The following is a 15,220-nucleotide window of genomic DNA, read 5'->3' on the forward strand; positions in this document are numbered from 1 at the left end:
CTAAACCTAATAGTAACCCCAATTCAAACACTATATCCAATTGTATATTTTTCTCTAAACTTAACCCCCAAGCCAAAAATCGCAATTCCCCTCATGAGGACTTGCCAAATATCCCCACGAGGTCCAATTTGTCAGGTTTTTGTAAACATGTGGGGACATCAGGTACCCACATAAAGGTGGTACACAGACATTCAGTTTCTTAGCCTCACCCTTGTGAAGTCAGTGTTATGTATTCTAGCAAATATTTCAGTTAAATAATGTTTTGGTTTTCTCCATGTATTCCTAATTCAGGACCCCCTGACACACCACAATCAACCTGGCTCTGATGATTTAGACTATGATGAAGCCCCTGGGATTGTAAGTGTCAGGTTCACAAACACACACAACTCTCAGGCCTTACCAATCTGTTCTACCTTTGCAGATTTATTATAGGTTTCCTTCTGGCTTAAACAAATGTCTAAATATACTTTGCATCTAACTCTTTTCAGAATGAAGAAAGGATTTACCCTGGGGAATTAGTAACAAAGGGGGCAATGTCTTATGGCAATAATGCTCTTTTTTCTGCATCATCACCTGACTGGAACTGCCCTGATAGACCTACTTGCCTTGCTGAATTTGCTTGTCTCCAACATCTAAATAGCTCTTCAAAAAGTTTTTGGGTAATCCAGCTCTGACAGCTGTCTCTCATTTCTTTTGTAATGAATGCCAAAATTACTTAGGAAAGCAACCCGAAGACACAAATTGCTCACATTGTGGAACGTCCTTCATCAGAGAAACAAAATGTTTGAATTTTGTCAATACCTTTGCGAGATACACTGGAGAACCATGGAATAGATCTTTTGAGGAAAACGGTGAAGGAAGAAGAAAATTAAATCGAGGATGTCATGGATGGAAAGCTGTATCAAACATTACTGAAAGAGATGAGGCTATCTGCTGATGGACCAGACATTACTGAAAAAGAAGAGACTATCTGCTGATGATTTAACATGAACCTGGAACTGTGATGGAGTACCCATTTTTAACTCCTCAAATTACTCAGTTTGGCCCCTTCAATTTACCATAAATTACATACATCGGAAAGAAAATGTGATGGTTGCAGGACTTTGGATTGACCCAGAAAAACCCAGAATGGATACCTTTTTATTGATTAATGTTGGGATTTAGCCCAAAACCCATTACTTTGGAGAGAGAACAGTGGGATTCTGAAGAGGACAAAGGTCTTCTCCTTGATTTGTTCCTCAGATGCAATTGCCTGGCCAATCCTTCGTTACTGTAAGCAATTCAATGGTGAATATGGTTGTGACTGGTGCTTGCACCCCGGTAAAGTTGTCCCCAAAGGCAGAGGATATGTAAGATCCTTACAGTCAACAACTGCAAATTGAAAAATCACACAATCAATTTAAGGATAATGCATTTCACGGTGCTCGCACTGTCAACACTGTTGTGAACACTGCTTCCCACAGTTGTGTCAAGTTGGCTGGATGTACTTTGGGTGGTGAACCATTCTTGATACACACAGGAAACTGTTGAGCTCCTACTACCATACCCCGTTCAAAGGCACTTAAATCTTTTGTCTTGCCCATTCATATTATGAATAGCACACAAACACAATCCATGTCTCAAGGCTTTAAAATCCTTCTTTTCCCTCTTCATCTACATTATTTGAAGTGACACAAATAAGGGATCACAGCTTTCACCTGGATAGTCTGTCGTGGGAAAAGGTGTTCCTAATGTTTTGTACACTCAGTCAGTGTAGTTTACATGTTGTCAACAATCTAGGCCAACCCCCGTCGGTTTTGTTGCTTAACAAACAACCCGTCTATTGGAGAAGCAGTTTCTGCCTATATTCATATTGTACTGTCTTTGATAAAACCATCAACAACCTTCTCTGTTGACCGTCAGAGACCACGTGATAGACAGAAAAAGCGTCACATACATTAGCTAAATTAATCGAAGGCCAATAGCACCTAGCTAACTATCCCATCCGAAACCGTGGGGGTAAGTGTGGTCATAAGATTATTTTTGAAAATATTATACATTTACTCAGCCATGTCAAAAACACAGACATCAATTCAAAGATCTGAATACAGAATGCGAATTATTGTATTGACACTCGTGCATCGTCCTAAACAAAGTTTGGAGTGATGTTATTTAGCTAGCTAACGTTGTATAGCTTGTTAGCATAGTCAGAGAAGACGTCGGTTCACAGTGGCTAACGTTAGCATATCAACTTGTTTTGCTCGAGCTGAGATTTATCAGTGCATCGTGGTCATGCAGAGTTGTAAATGCAGCAGTTTTTTGTTTTGGTACGTTTTCGTAAAAACAAGTTGTTAGGTACTGGACCAAGTGTGACGCGAAGCCTCGTGAACAAGTGCTGTAGTTCGCTAAATATGGGGGGTAGGCGGTTTGACTGGACTTATTGCATGTGTAACTATAGCACGCTATAACTGCAGCAAAACGGTGTATACAGTTGGACCACTTCCATAAGGCAACAGTAGGCAGGTTTCTATTGGCCCAGGTTTATTCGACAAAGTGTCGCAAATAAAACCATTGCAACATGTAATGGAAACGGTAGATATAATGGTCGTTTTTTTTAAAAAGATCAACAACATTTGTATTCGTATGACGGGTGCATTTTTCTTTAATAGAAATTTCCGTATTTGGAGGGGGGGGGCTGGTCCAGACTCAAGGTGTCATAAATATTGATTGGTTTCCTTAAATGAACTGTAACTCAGTAAAATCGTTGCGTTTATATTTTTGTTCAGTGTATTTTCTACGCAAACGTTCTAATTGTTGCCCCAAAAAAAGTCCCGAGGATGTGTTGACGGAGATGGCAGCATCCCGATTAGCTCTTACGAAAACTCTCCACTATTTTGTTTGTTTATGTACCTTTTTTTTTTTTACGCTATTTGGCTCAGAAATTGTTTTGTGTCATTACATACACCTGGGAAGAACTATTGGATATAAGAGCTGCGGTACCTCACAAGAACTTCCAGCATTATGACTTCCCTGAAGCGGATCCTTTGTTTTCTCTCCCCAGGGCAATTTAATTTATTCCAGAGTAGGGTTGCACATTTTGGGGAATATTCAGAGTTGGAAACTTTCCGTGGGAATATATGGGAATTAACGGAAATGTATGCAAATTAATATTAATACCATTTAAATGTAGATTTTTTGCATTGGATATATTTACCATATCATATGGAGACAGAAACATAAACATTTTAACTTATCATAAGTAGACATAATTAATAATAATTGCAAATTATTAAATCCTTCCAATAGAAAAAAAAAATATTTAGTTACGAATTGAACTGTAATTAAATTATTTCACTCCCAAAAACGTTTTCAACATACATCTGTAAAATGATAGTCTAGAAACTAAAGCTTTGGTTGTCTTTCTCGGGCTTACATGCCTTCTCCCTGGACCTCCTCAATGTCCACTAGAGGTCGACCGATTAATCGGAATGGCCGATTAATTAGGGCCGATTTTAAGTTTTCATAACAATCGGTAATTGGTATTTTTGGCCACCGATTTGCCTATTTTTTTTTTTTTTAATTACACCTTTATTTAACTAGGCAAGTCAGATTAAGAACACATTCTTATTTTCAATGACGGCTTAGGAACGGGGGTTAACTGCCTTGTTCAGGGGGGATTCGTTTTTGCAGCCTTCTGGTTACTAGTCCAACGCTCTAACCACCTGCCTTACATTGCACTCCACGAGGAGCCTGCATGGCAGGCTGGCTACCTGTTACGCGAGGGCAGCAAGAAGCCAAGGTAAGTTGCTAGCTAGCATTAAACCTATCTTATAAAAAACGATCAATCTTAACATAATCACTAGTTAACTACACATGGTTGATGATATTACTAGTTTATCTAACGTGTCCTGCGTTGCATATAATCGATGCGGTGCCTGTTCATTTCTCATCGAATCACAGCCTACTTCGACAAACGGGTGATGATTTAACAAGCGCATTTGCGATAAAAGCACTGTCGTTGCACCAATGTACCTAACCATAAACATCAATGCCTTTCTTTAAAATCAATACACAAGTATATATTTTTAAACCTGCATATTTAGTTAATATTGCCTGCTAACATGAAATTGTGTCACTGCTCTTGCGTTCATTGCCTGGCTCGTTGCGAACTAATTTGCCAGACTTTTACGTAATTATGACATACCATTGAAGGTTGTGCAATGTAACAGGAATATTTAGACTTAGGGATGCCACCCGTTAGATAAAATACAGACCGGTTCCGTATTTCACTGAAAGGAAAAAAAAGTTTTGTTTTCGAGATTATAGTTTCCGGATTCGACCATATTAATGACCAAAGGCTTGTATTTCTGTGTGTTTATTATATTATAATTAAGTCTATGATTTAATAGAGCAGTCTGACTGAGCGGTGGTAGGCACCAGCATGCTCGTAAGCATTCATTCAAATAGCACTTTCGTGCATTTTGCCAGAAGCTCTTCGCAATGCATTGCGCTGTTTATGACTTCAAGCCTATCAACCCCCAAGATTAGACTGGTGTAACCGATGTGAAATGGCTAGCTAGTTAGCGGGTGCGCGCTAATAGCATTTCAAACGTCACTCGCTCTGAGACTTGGAGTAGTTGTTCCCCTTGGTGTGATCTAGGCCACCTGTGCGCCTCCATGGCCCAGTCTTTCCGGTTCCCGCCTCTCGTGCTAACTCAGAAGTGAGTACCTCCAGTCTGGCACGACCAGTACCAGCACCACGGATCAAGCTTCCCATGAGTCAGCCTAGTCCTATTCAGCCTGTTCCCGCTCCTCGCACAAGTCCTGGGGTGCGTGTATCCAGCCTGGTACCTCCTCTACCAGCCCCACTCATCAGGCGTCCAGTGCGTCAGCCCAGCCTAGAGTGTCCGGCAACAGTGCCTCGTCCAGAGTGTCCGGCAACAGTGCCTCGTCCAGAGTGTCCGGCAACAGTGCCTCGTCCAGAGTGTCCGGCAACAGTGCCTCGTCCAGAGTGTCCGGCAACAGTGCCTCGTCCAGAGTGTCCGGCAACAGTGCCTCGTCCAGAGTGTCCGGCAACAGTGCCTCGTCCAGAGTGTCCGGCAACAGTGCCTCGTCCAGAGTGTCCGGCAACAGTGCCTTGTCCAGAGTGTCCGGAACCGGGTGAGTCTACCTGCGACCCGGAACCGGTTGAGTCTGCCTGCGACCCGGAACCGGGTGAGATTGAAATTAACTATGAACTGTGTGAGTCTGCCTACAGCGTTGAACCAAATGAGTCTGCCTACGGTCCAGAACCAAGAGACTATGTCGTCAGTCGGGAGGACAGGAGGCCAGAACCAGAGCCTCCTCCAGTGTAGGTGGGTTGGGGAGGGGGGCTGTAGCACAAGTGCCGTCGTTGACGGCAGCCACCCTCCCTTCCCTCCCTTTTTGTTTAGGGGGTATTTGTTTTTTTTGTTGTTGTGGTATTGGGGGATTTTTGTGTGTTCTTTTAAGGTGCATCCGGGGTTTGCACCTTTAGGGGGGGGGGGGGGGGGGGTACTGTCACGTCCTGACCAGCAGAGGGAGTATTGTATTAGTATTATGGTCAGGACGTGGCAGAAGGGTTTGTGTTGTATGGTTTTTCTAGTATGTCTGTTTCTTTGTTGGTCTGTGTGGCTCCCGATCAGGAACAGCTGGTTATCGTTGTTCCTGATTGGGAGTCATATATTAGGAGTGTGTTTTTCACCTGGGGTTTGTGGGTTGTTGATTAATCACTGCTTTATGTTAGCCTGCTAAACTGTTCCTGTCAGTCTATTGTTTCTTGTTTTTTTCGGGGTGTTCACATTTAAATAAAATATGATGAGCACGCAGCCCGCTGTGTATTGGTCCACTTTTTCCGACAGCGATTTCTCCATATCTTCGGACGAAGAGGAGCGTGACAACCACCCGAGCCACTGCCTGTTTACCCCGCTATCATCCTGAAGGCGAGGTCAGTACAGGTGCATCAAAGCTGGGACCGAGAGACTGGAAAATAGCTTCTATCTCAAGGCCATCAGACTGCTAAACAGCCATCACTAGCACATCCGAGGCGGCTGCCTATAGACATAGATTAGGAATCACTGGCCACTTTTAGAAATGGATCACTAGCAACTTTAATATTGTCTCCGTATCTAGCATTACTCATCTCATATGTATAAACTGTATTCTATACTATTCTACGGTATCTTAATCACTTTAATTGTGTGTAAATATTGCATCACCCATCTAATATGTGAAAAAAAGAAACGCCCGCTCACTGTCAACTGCGTTTATTTTCAGCAAACTTAACGTGTAAATATTTGTATGAACTTAACAACATTCAACAACTGAGACATAAACTGATCAAGTTCCACAGACATGTGACTAACAGAAATGGAATAATGTGTCCCTGAACAAAGGGGGGGTCAAAATCAAAAGTAACAATAAGTATCTGATGTTGCCACCAGCTGCATTAAGTACTGCAGTGCATCTTCTCCTCATGGACTGCACCAGATTTGCCAGGTCTTGCTGTGAGATGTTACTCCACTCTTCCACCAAGGCACCTGGAAGTTCCCGGACATTTCTGGGGGGAATGGCCCTAGCCCTCACCCTCCAATCCAACAGGTCCCAGACGTGCTCAATGGGATTGCGATCCGGGCTCTTCGCTGGCAATGGCAGAACACTGACATTCCTGTCTTGCAGGAAATCACCTACAGAACGAGCAGGATGGCTGGTGGCATTGTCATGCTGGAGTGTCATGTCAGGATGAGCCTGCAGGAAGGGTACCACATGAGGGAGGAGGATGTCTTCCCTGTAACACACAGCGTTGAGATTGCCTGCAATGACAACAAGCTCAGTCCGATGATGCTGTGACACACTGCCCCAGACCATGACAGACCCTCCACCTCCAAATCGATCCCGCTCCAGAGGTATGATGTTCGGATGTACCGATCCTGTGCAGGTGTTGTTACACGTGATCTGCCACTGGGAGGACGATCAGCTGTCCATTCTGTCTCCCTGTAGCGCTGTCTTAGGCGTCTCACAGTACGGACATTGCAATTTATTGCCCTGGCCACATCTGCAGTCCTCATGCCTCCTTGCAGCATGCCTAACGCAGATGAGCAGGGACCCTGGTTTTTCAGAGTCAGTTGTAGAGGTCGACCGATTAATCGGAATGGCCGATTTAATTAGGGACGATTTCAAGTTTTCATAACAATCGGAAATCGGTATTTTTGGATGTCGATTTCTTTTTTAAAATATATATATATATATTTTTTATATATATATATATATATATATATATATATATATATATATATTAGACCTTTTATTTAACTAGGCAAGTTAGTTAAGAACACATTCTTATTTTCAATGACGGCCTAGGAACGGTGGGTCAACTGCCTTGTTCAGGGGCAGAACGACAGATTTTTACCTTGTCAGCTCGGGGATTCAATCTTGCAAACTTACGGTTAACTAGTCCAACACTCTAACCACCTGCTTTACATTGCACTCCACGAGGAGCCTGCCTGTTACGCGAATACAGTAAGAAGCCAAGGTAAGTTGCTAGCTAGCATTAAACTTATCTTATAAAAAACAATCAATCAATCATAATCACTAGTTAACTACACATGGTTGATGATATTACTAGTTTATCTAGCCTGTCCTGCGTTGCATATAATCGCTTAGGTACACGTTGCTCCAAACATAAACATCAATGCCATTCTTCAAATCAATAAACAAGTATATATTTTTAAACCTGCATATTTAGTTAATATTGCCTGCTAACATGAATTTATTTTAACTAGGGAAAATGTGTCTTGCAAACAGAGTTAGGGTATATGCAGCAGTTTGGGCCGCCTGGCTCGTTGCGAACTGTGAAGACTATTTCTTCCTAACAAAGACAGCCGACTTTGCCAAACGGGGGATGATTTAACAAAAGCGCATTTGCGATAAAAGCACAATTGTTGCACGACTGTACCTAACCATAAACATCAATGCCTTTCTTAAAATCAATACAAAGAAGTATATATTTTTAAACCTGCATATTTAGCTAAAAGAAATCCAGGTTAGCAGGCAATATTAACCAGGTGAAATTGTGTCATTTTGCGTTCATTGCATGCAGTCAGGGTATATGCAACAGTTTGGGCCGCCTGGCTCGTTGCGAACTAATTTGCCAGAATTGTACGTAATTATGACATAACATTGAAGGTTGTGCAATGTAACAGGAATATTTAGGTGTAGGGATGCCACCCGTTAGATAAAATACGGAACGGTTCCGTATTTCACTGACAGGAAAAACGTTTTGTTTTCGAGATGATAGTTTCCGGATTCGACCATATTAATGGCCAAAGGCTCGTATTTCTGTGTGTTATTATGTTATAATTAATTCTATGATTTGATAGAGTAGTCTGACTGAGCGATGGTAGGCAGCAGCAGGCTCGTAAGCATTCATTCAAACAGCCCTTCGCAATGCATTGCGCTGTTTATGACTTCAAGCCTGTCAACTCCCAAGATTACGCTGGTGTAACCGATGTGAAATGGCTAGCTAGTTAGCCGGGTGAGCGCTAATAGCGTTTCAAACATTACTCGCTCTGAGACTTGGAGTAGTTGTTTCCCTTGCTCTACATGGGTAACGCTGCTTCGAGGGTGGCTGTTGTCGACGTGTTCCTGGTTCGAGCCCAGGTAGGAGCGAGGAGAGGGACGGAAGCTATTCTGTTACACTGGCAATACTAAAGTGCCTATAAGAACATCCAATAGTCAAAGGTATATGAAATACAAATCGTATAGAGAGAAATAGTCCTATAATTCCTATAATAACTACAACCTAAGACTTCTTACCTGGGAATATTGAAGACTCATGTTAAAAGGAACCACCAGCTTTCATATGTTCCCATGTTCTGAGCAAGGAACTTAAACGTTAGCTTTCTTACATGGCACATATTGCGCTTTTACTTTCTTCTCCAACACTTTGTTTTTGCATTAATTTAATCCAAATTGAACATGTTTCATTATTTATTTGAGGCTAAATTGATTTTATTGATGTATTATATTAAGTTAAAATAAGTGTTCATTCAGTATTGTTGTAATTGTCATTATTACAAATAAATAAATAAAAATTGTCCGATTAATCGGTATCGACTTTTTTGGGGGACCTCCAATAATCGGTATCGGCATTGAAAAATCATAATCGTTCGACCTCTACTACCTATCCACCCCGACCAACCACCCTCCTATCATATTTGCCTTATGTAACCATGCCAAATGTAACATATCATACTAATTTGAGTGTCCTGGATGTATGTTTACAATGTTACGCCTAGTCTGAGACCAGGCTGTTTTTTCAGCCTCTCTCCACCCTGTCTCAAACAAAACACATTGAAATTGCTTTCCTAGTGCCACGACGGTCAACCAAGCATCAATAACTGAATAATATGTGAATTACTCAAGTAGTTAACACTAATAGGACATGGTTGTCTGTCTGTAGTCGCTTTTGGCAGGTGTTGTTGTGACGCCACATCACACCAGCAGCATCCCTTGTGGCTTCTAACATTGATGATTTGATACTGTCTTTTGAGCAGCACTATAAAGGGAAAAGGGTGGGACACAAACACTGCCAACCTGTTCTTCTTCTCCTCTTGTTATTTCAGCGTATAGTCACCAACACATAGAACAGACCGCTATGGCAGAACCAGATGTACAATTTAAGGTGAGTCTTTGACTGTCTTGTGTCACCCAACTCCATCTATTGTGCACTACCAGGGCCCATAGGACTCTGTTCAAAAGTAGTCTACTAGACCTATATAGTTTGGTCTCCCGAGTAGCACAGAGGTCTAAGGCACTATATCACAGTGCTAGAAGCGTCACTACTGAGCCGGGTTCAATCCCGGGCTGTATCAGTACCGGCCGTGATCGGGAGTCCCATAGGGTGGTGCACAATTGGCCCAGCGTCGTCCGGGTTAGGGGAGGGTTCGCCGGGGGGGGGCTTTTACAAGTAGCCCATTATTGTAAATAAGAATTTGTTCTTAACTGACTAAAATACACGTGTCATTTGGAAGTGTTCCTTCGTCTAGCACTAACCAGTAGTACATTGGCGTTTAGTTGCTATTCATTTTAACCAATGTGTTGTTTAATTACTGTCCGTGTTTCAGCTAGTGTTGTGTGGAGATGGAGGCACAGGAAAAACCACCTTCGTGAAGAGGCATTTAACGGGAGAGTTTGAGAAGAAATACGTTGGTGAGTTTCTTAGAATCCAGACAGTCCTCTCTCCCCCTTCTCTCTCTCAGCTTTACATACCTCTTTGCCGTCTTCTGCTTCTTCTCCTTCATAACCCCACCGTACCTTCAATCAATAATCAGACTTAATTCTCTCCAGAGGGAAATTGAGTTTGCAGGCAAGGGTAGCATGATGAAAAAATACGCAATCCATACAAGAGTTGAAACCCTTCTACATCCCTGAACCATGGCTGACCTGCCCCTCACTCCCCCTCCTCTTCCCTCTGTAGCCACTCTGGGAGTAGAGGTGCACCCCTTGGTCTTCCACACCACTCGAGGGACCATCAAGTACAACGTCTGGGACACAGCCGGCCAGGAGAAGTTTGGGGGGCTCAGAGATGGCTACTACATACAGGGTACGTCACGTTTGTGTGGGTCACATGTCTGTGTATTGTAGTACATACAGAGTAGGTCACATCCTGACCTCAGATCTCTACACAATCTTACCCTCTGTTGCAAGATGACTCAGATGGTCACGGGCGCCACACATTTAATGATTATCTGATTCACTCAATCATTCTCCCCCTTCTACTTTTCTGTCCCCTGCCTTTCTCCAGCCCAGTGTGCGATCATCATGTTCGACGTGACATCTCGCGTCACCTACAAGAACGTGCCCAACTGGCACCGTGACCTGGTGCGCGTCTGCGAGAACATACCCATAGTCCTGTGCGGCAACAAGGTGGACATCAAGGACAGGAAGGTCAAAGCCAAGAGCATCGTGTTCCACCGCAAGAAGAACCTTCAGGTAACCGTGGCAACCCAACGCACACGGGTTTAGATAGTGTTTTATACCTGCCAACTACCACACCTGTCTGTACAAGTCTATATTCGTCAGCTGGAGTGCTGTGTGTCTGCAGTGTTTCTCTATTCCTGGTTCATTGTTTTAGATGGGAGAGCGAAAATAGTGTTTATCGTGTGTGTGTGTGTGTGTGTGTGTGTGTGTGTGTATATATATGTATATGTATGTATGTATGTATGTATGTGTGTATATATATATATTTATATATTTATATATATATATATATTATATATATATTATATTATATATATATATATATTATATATATTATATATAATATATATATATTATATTATATATTATATTATATATATATATATATATATTATATATATATATTATATATATATATATATATATATTTATATATATATACTGCTCAAAAAAATAAAGGGAACACTTAAACAACACATCCTAGATCTGAATGAAAGAAATAATCTTATTAAATACTTTTTTCTTTACATAGTTGAATGTGCTGACAACAAAATCACACAAAAATAATCAATGGAAATCCAATTTATCAACCCATGGAGGTCTGGATTTGGAGTCACACTCAAAATTAAAGTGGAAAACCACACTACAGGCTGATCCAACTTTGATGTAATGTCCTTAAAACAAGTCAAAATGAGGCTCAGTAGTGTGTGTGGCCTTCACGTGCCTGTATGACCTCCCTACAACGCCTGGCAATGCTCCTGATGAGGTGGCGGATGGTCTCCTGAGGGATCTCCTCCCAGACCTGGACTAAAGCATCCGCCAACTCATGGACAGTCTGTGGTGCAACGTGGCGTTGGTGGATGGAGCGAGACATGATGTCCCAGATGTGCTCAATTGGATTCAGGTCTGGGGAACGGGCGGGCCAGTCCATAGCATCAATGCCTTCCTCTTGCAGGAACTGCTGACAGACTCCAGCCACATGAGGTCTAGCATTGTCTTGCATTAGGAGGAACCCAGGGCCAACCGCACCAGCATATGGTCTCACAAAGGGTCTGAGGATCTCATCTCAGTACCTAATGGCAGTCAGGCTACCTCTGGCGAGCACATGGAGGGCTGTGCGGCCCCCCAAAGAAATGCCACCCCACACCATGACTGACCCACCACCAAACCGGTCATGCTGGAGGATGTTGCAGGCAGCAGAATGTTCTCCACGGCGTCTCCAGACTCTGTCACGTCTGTCACATGTGCTCAGTGTGAACCTGCTTCATCTGTGAAGAGCACAGGTGAATTTGCCAATCTTGGTGTTCTCTGGCAAATGCCAAACGTCCTGCACGGTGTTGGGCTGTAAGCACAACCCCCACCTGTGGACGTCGGGCCCTCATACCACCCTCATGGAGTCTGTTTCTGACCGTTTGAGCAGACACATGCACATTTGTGGCCTGCTGGAGGTCATTTTGCAGGGCTCTGGCAGTGCTTCTCCTGCTCCTCCTTGCACAAAGGCGGAGGTAGCGGTCCTGCTGCTGGGTTGTTGCCCTCCTACGGCCTCCTCCACATCTCCTGATGTACTGGCCTGTCTCCTGGTAGCGCCTCCATGCTCTGGACACTACGCTGACAGACACAGCAAACCTTCTTGCCACAGCTCGCATTGATGTGCCATCCTGGATGAGCTGCACTACCTGAGCCACTTGTGTGGGTTGTAGACTCCGTCTCATGCTACCACTAGCGTGAAAGCACCGCCAGCATTCAAAAATGACCAAAACATCAGCCAGGAAGCATAGGAACTGAGAAGTGGTCTGTGGTTCCCACCTGCTGAACCACTCCTTTATTGGGGGTGTCTTGCTTATTGCCTATAATTTCCACCTGTTGTCTATTCCATTTGCACAACAGCATGTGAAATTTATTGTCAATCAGTGTTGCTTCCTAAGTGGACAGTTTGATTTCACAGAAGTGTGATTGACTTGGAGTTACATTGTGTTGTTTAAGTGTTCCCTTTATTTTTTTGAGCAGTGTATATACATACACACATATATATATGTAGGTGTGTGTGTGTGTGTGTGTGTGTGTGTGTGTGTGTGTGTGTGTGTGTGTGTGTGTGTGTATGTATGTATGTATGTATATATATGTATATGTATGTGTGTGTATATATGTATGTATATGTGTGTGTGTGTGTGTGTGTGTGTGTGTGTGTGTATATATGTGTATGTATATATATATATATATATATATATATATATATATATATGTGTGTGTGTGTGTGTGTGTGTGTGTGTATATACATGCATACATACACATAAATATATATGTGAGGGTGTATATATATGTGTGTGTGTGTGTGTGTGTGTGTGTGTGTGTGTATATATATATATATGTATGTGTGTGTGTATATATATATATATATATATATATATATATATATATATATATATATATATATATACACTCACACACACGTGTGTATGAGAGAGATATAAGACTATACCTAATCAAGACTCTCTCTCCACCTCCTCATTAGTACTACGACATCTCAGCCAAGAGTAACTACAACTTTGAGAAGCCCTTCCTGTGGCTGGCCAGGAAGCTGGTAGGAGACCCCAACTTGGAGTTTGTGGAGATGCCTGCCCTCGCCCCCCCGGAGGTCGTCATGGATGCCTCCCTGGCCGCGCAGTACGAGAACGACCTTAAAGTGAGTACACACACGCATGCAGAAAGCGTACACACCCACATGCAGGGGACACGCATGCAGAACACACACAAATGCAGAAGTCACACACGCCGTACACACACAGGCTGGGTCAGTGTTTAATGTGTTATTTATTGAAATTGTATTTATTTACATCAGGAACTTGCATACTAGTATTTCGTTTTACAGGTGACAAAAAGAATGAATACACAATTTTTCCTCATGCCTCCAGGTTGCCGCAGAAACAGCGCTCCCAGATGAAGACGATGACCTTTAACCTGTGACCTCTCTCTGGCCTCTTCAGTGTTCTGGGGGTGTGGCCTATTGCTGACCTTGACCTTTAATTGTAAAAGCCCCCCCAATGTTTTGTTTTTGTGTTTCAAACTGAAAATGTGTCTCTGGTAGCGTGAAGATTTCAGTAGAGACAAACAGGAGTAGAATTTCACACTGCTCACAATAGGCGTTACACACACACACACACTTTCAAACACACACATACAAATGAAAGACTTTGTTCGCTCGCTGTACGATACTGACTAAGGGTGATATGAAATCACACTAAATAAAAAGTATTTGAATATAAACTATCTGCTGTATCAATTCATGTGAACAAAATCGGTGTGTGACTGGAATTTAGCAGAAAGCACATTTCACTTCCTTGTGTCTGACGTTTGACAGCATTTTATTCTTCAGAGGTGCCTGTGGTGTGGTTGACAGGGATTGAAAATGTACTGGTTCCACAACAAAATTGTATAGTAAATACATTAATACATATTTGTGTACAATAATCAATTTGTACTATTTGTAATATACAGTGCCTTCAAAGTATTCATAGCCCTTGACTTATTCCACATTTTGTGTGAATTCAAAATGGATTTAAATATATGTTTTTTTTTTCTTACCCATCTACACACAATACCCTGTAATGACAAAGTGAAAACATGTTTTACATAAGTATTCAAACCCCTGAGTTAGAATCACCTTTGGCAGCGATTAGAGCTATACAATATTTGCACATTTTATTATTTTTTGAATTCTTCAAGCTCTGTCAAGTTGGTTGTTGATCATTGCTCATTGCTAGACAGCCATTTTCAGGTCTTGATATAGATTTTGTAGTGGATTTAAGTCAAAAATAAAGCTAGGCTCATGTACATTCAATGCCATCTTGGTAAGCAACCAGCGTATATTTGGCATTGTGTTTAAGGTTATTGTCCGGCTGAAAGGTGAATTTGTCTTCCAGTGTCTGTTGGAAAGCAGACTGAACCAGGTTTTCCTCTAGGATTTTAACTGTGCTTAGCTCCATTCCATTTCTTTTTATCCCCCAAAAATCTCCCTATTCCTTGCCGATGCTTGAAAATATGAAGAGTTGTACTAAGTGATGTGTTGGATTTGACCCAAACGTAACGCTTATTTAGGACACGAAGTTCATTTCTTTGCCACATTTTTTTCCATTTTTACTTTAGGGCCTTCTGCATGTTTTGGAATATTTTATTCTGTGCAGGCTTCCTTCTTTTCACTCTGTCATTTAGGTTAGTATTGTGAAATAACTACAATGTTATTGAT

General features: G+C 42.2%; 1 protein-coding gene across 2 annotated transcripts; it reads left to right on the forward strand.

The window, feature by feature from the left end:
• Positions 1-1,847: 1,847 nt before the first annotated feature.
• On the forward strand, positions 1,848-14,244 carry LOC115202162 (GTP-binding nuclear protein Ran). 2 transcript variants are annotated; one of them, XM_029766094.1, is made up of 7 exons: positions 1,848-1,998; positions 9,621-9,679; positions 10,122-10,206; positions 10,475-10,600; positions 10,802-10,989; positions 13,490-13,660; positions 13,890-14,244. In XM_029766094.1, the coding sequence occupies exons 2-7, from the start codon at positions 9,653-9,655 to the stop codon at positions 13,932-13,934; spliced, it is 642 nt and encodes a 213-aa protein (XP_029621954.1). In that variant the 5' UTR covers positions 1,848-1,998; positions 9,621-9,652; the 3' UTR covers positions 13,935-14,244. The 2 variants fall into 2 exon arrangements, with proteins under 2 accessions (XP_029621954.1, XP_029621953.1); XM_029766093.1 differs by lacking the exon at positions 1,848-1,998 and adding an exon at positions 6,860-6,902.
• Positions 14,245-15,220: the final 976 nt, after the last annotated feature.

The sequence above is a fragment of the Salmo trutta genome, chromosome 11 (genome assembly GCF_901001165.1).
Source record: "Salmo trutta chromosome 11, fSalTru1.1, whole genome shotgun sequence".
NCBI classification, from domain to species: domain Eukaryota; kingdom Metazoa; phylum Chordata; class Actinopteri; order Salmoniformes; family Salmonidae; genus Salmo; species Salmo trutta.

What these genes read in the sequence shown, in the direction of transcription:
- LOC115202162 (XM_029766093.1), top strand. Translation starts at nt 6,863, where the DNA reads ATGACAGACCCTCCACCTCCAAATCGATCCCGCTCCAGAG. An exon ending in AGATGGCTACTACATACAGG is followed by an intron (nt 10,601 to 10,801) that starts GTACGTCACGTT and finishes GCCTTTCTCCAG; the next exon opens with CCCAGTGTGCGATCATCATG. An exon ending in AGTACGAGAACGACCTTAAA is followed by an intron (nt 13,661 to 13,889) that starts GTGAGTACACAC and finishes TCATGCCTCCAG; the next exon opens with GTTGCCGCAGAAACAGCGCT.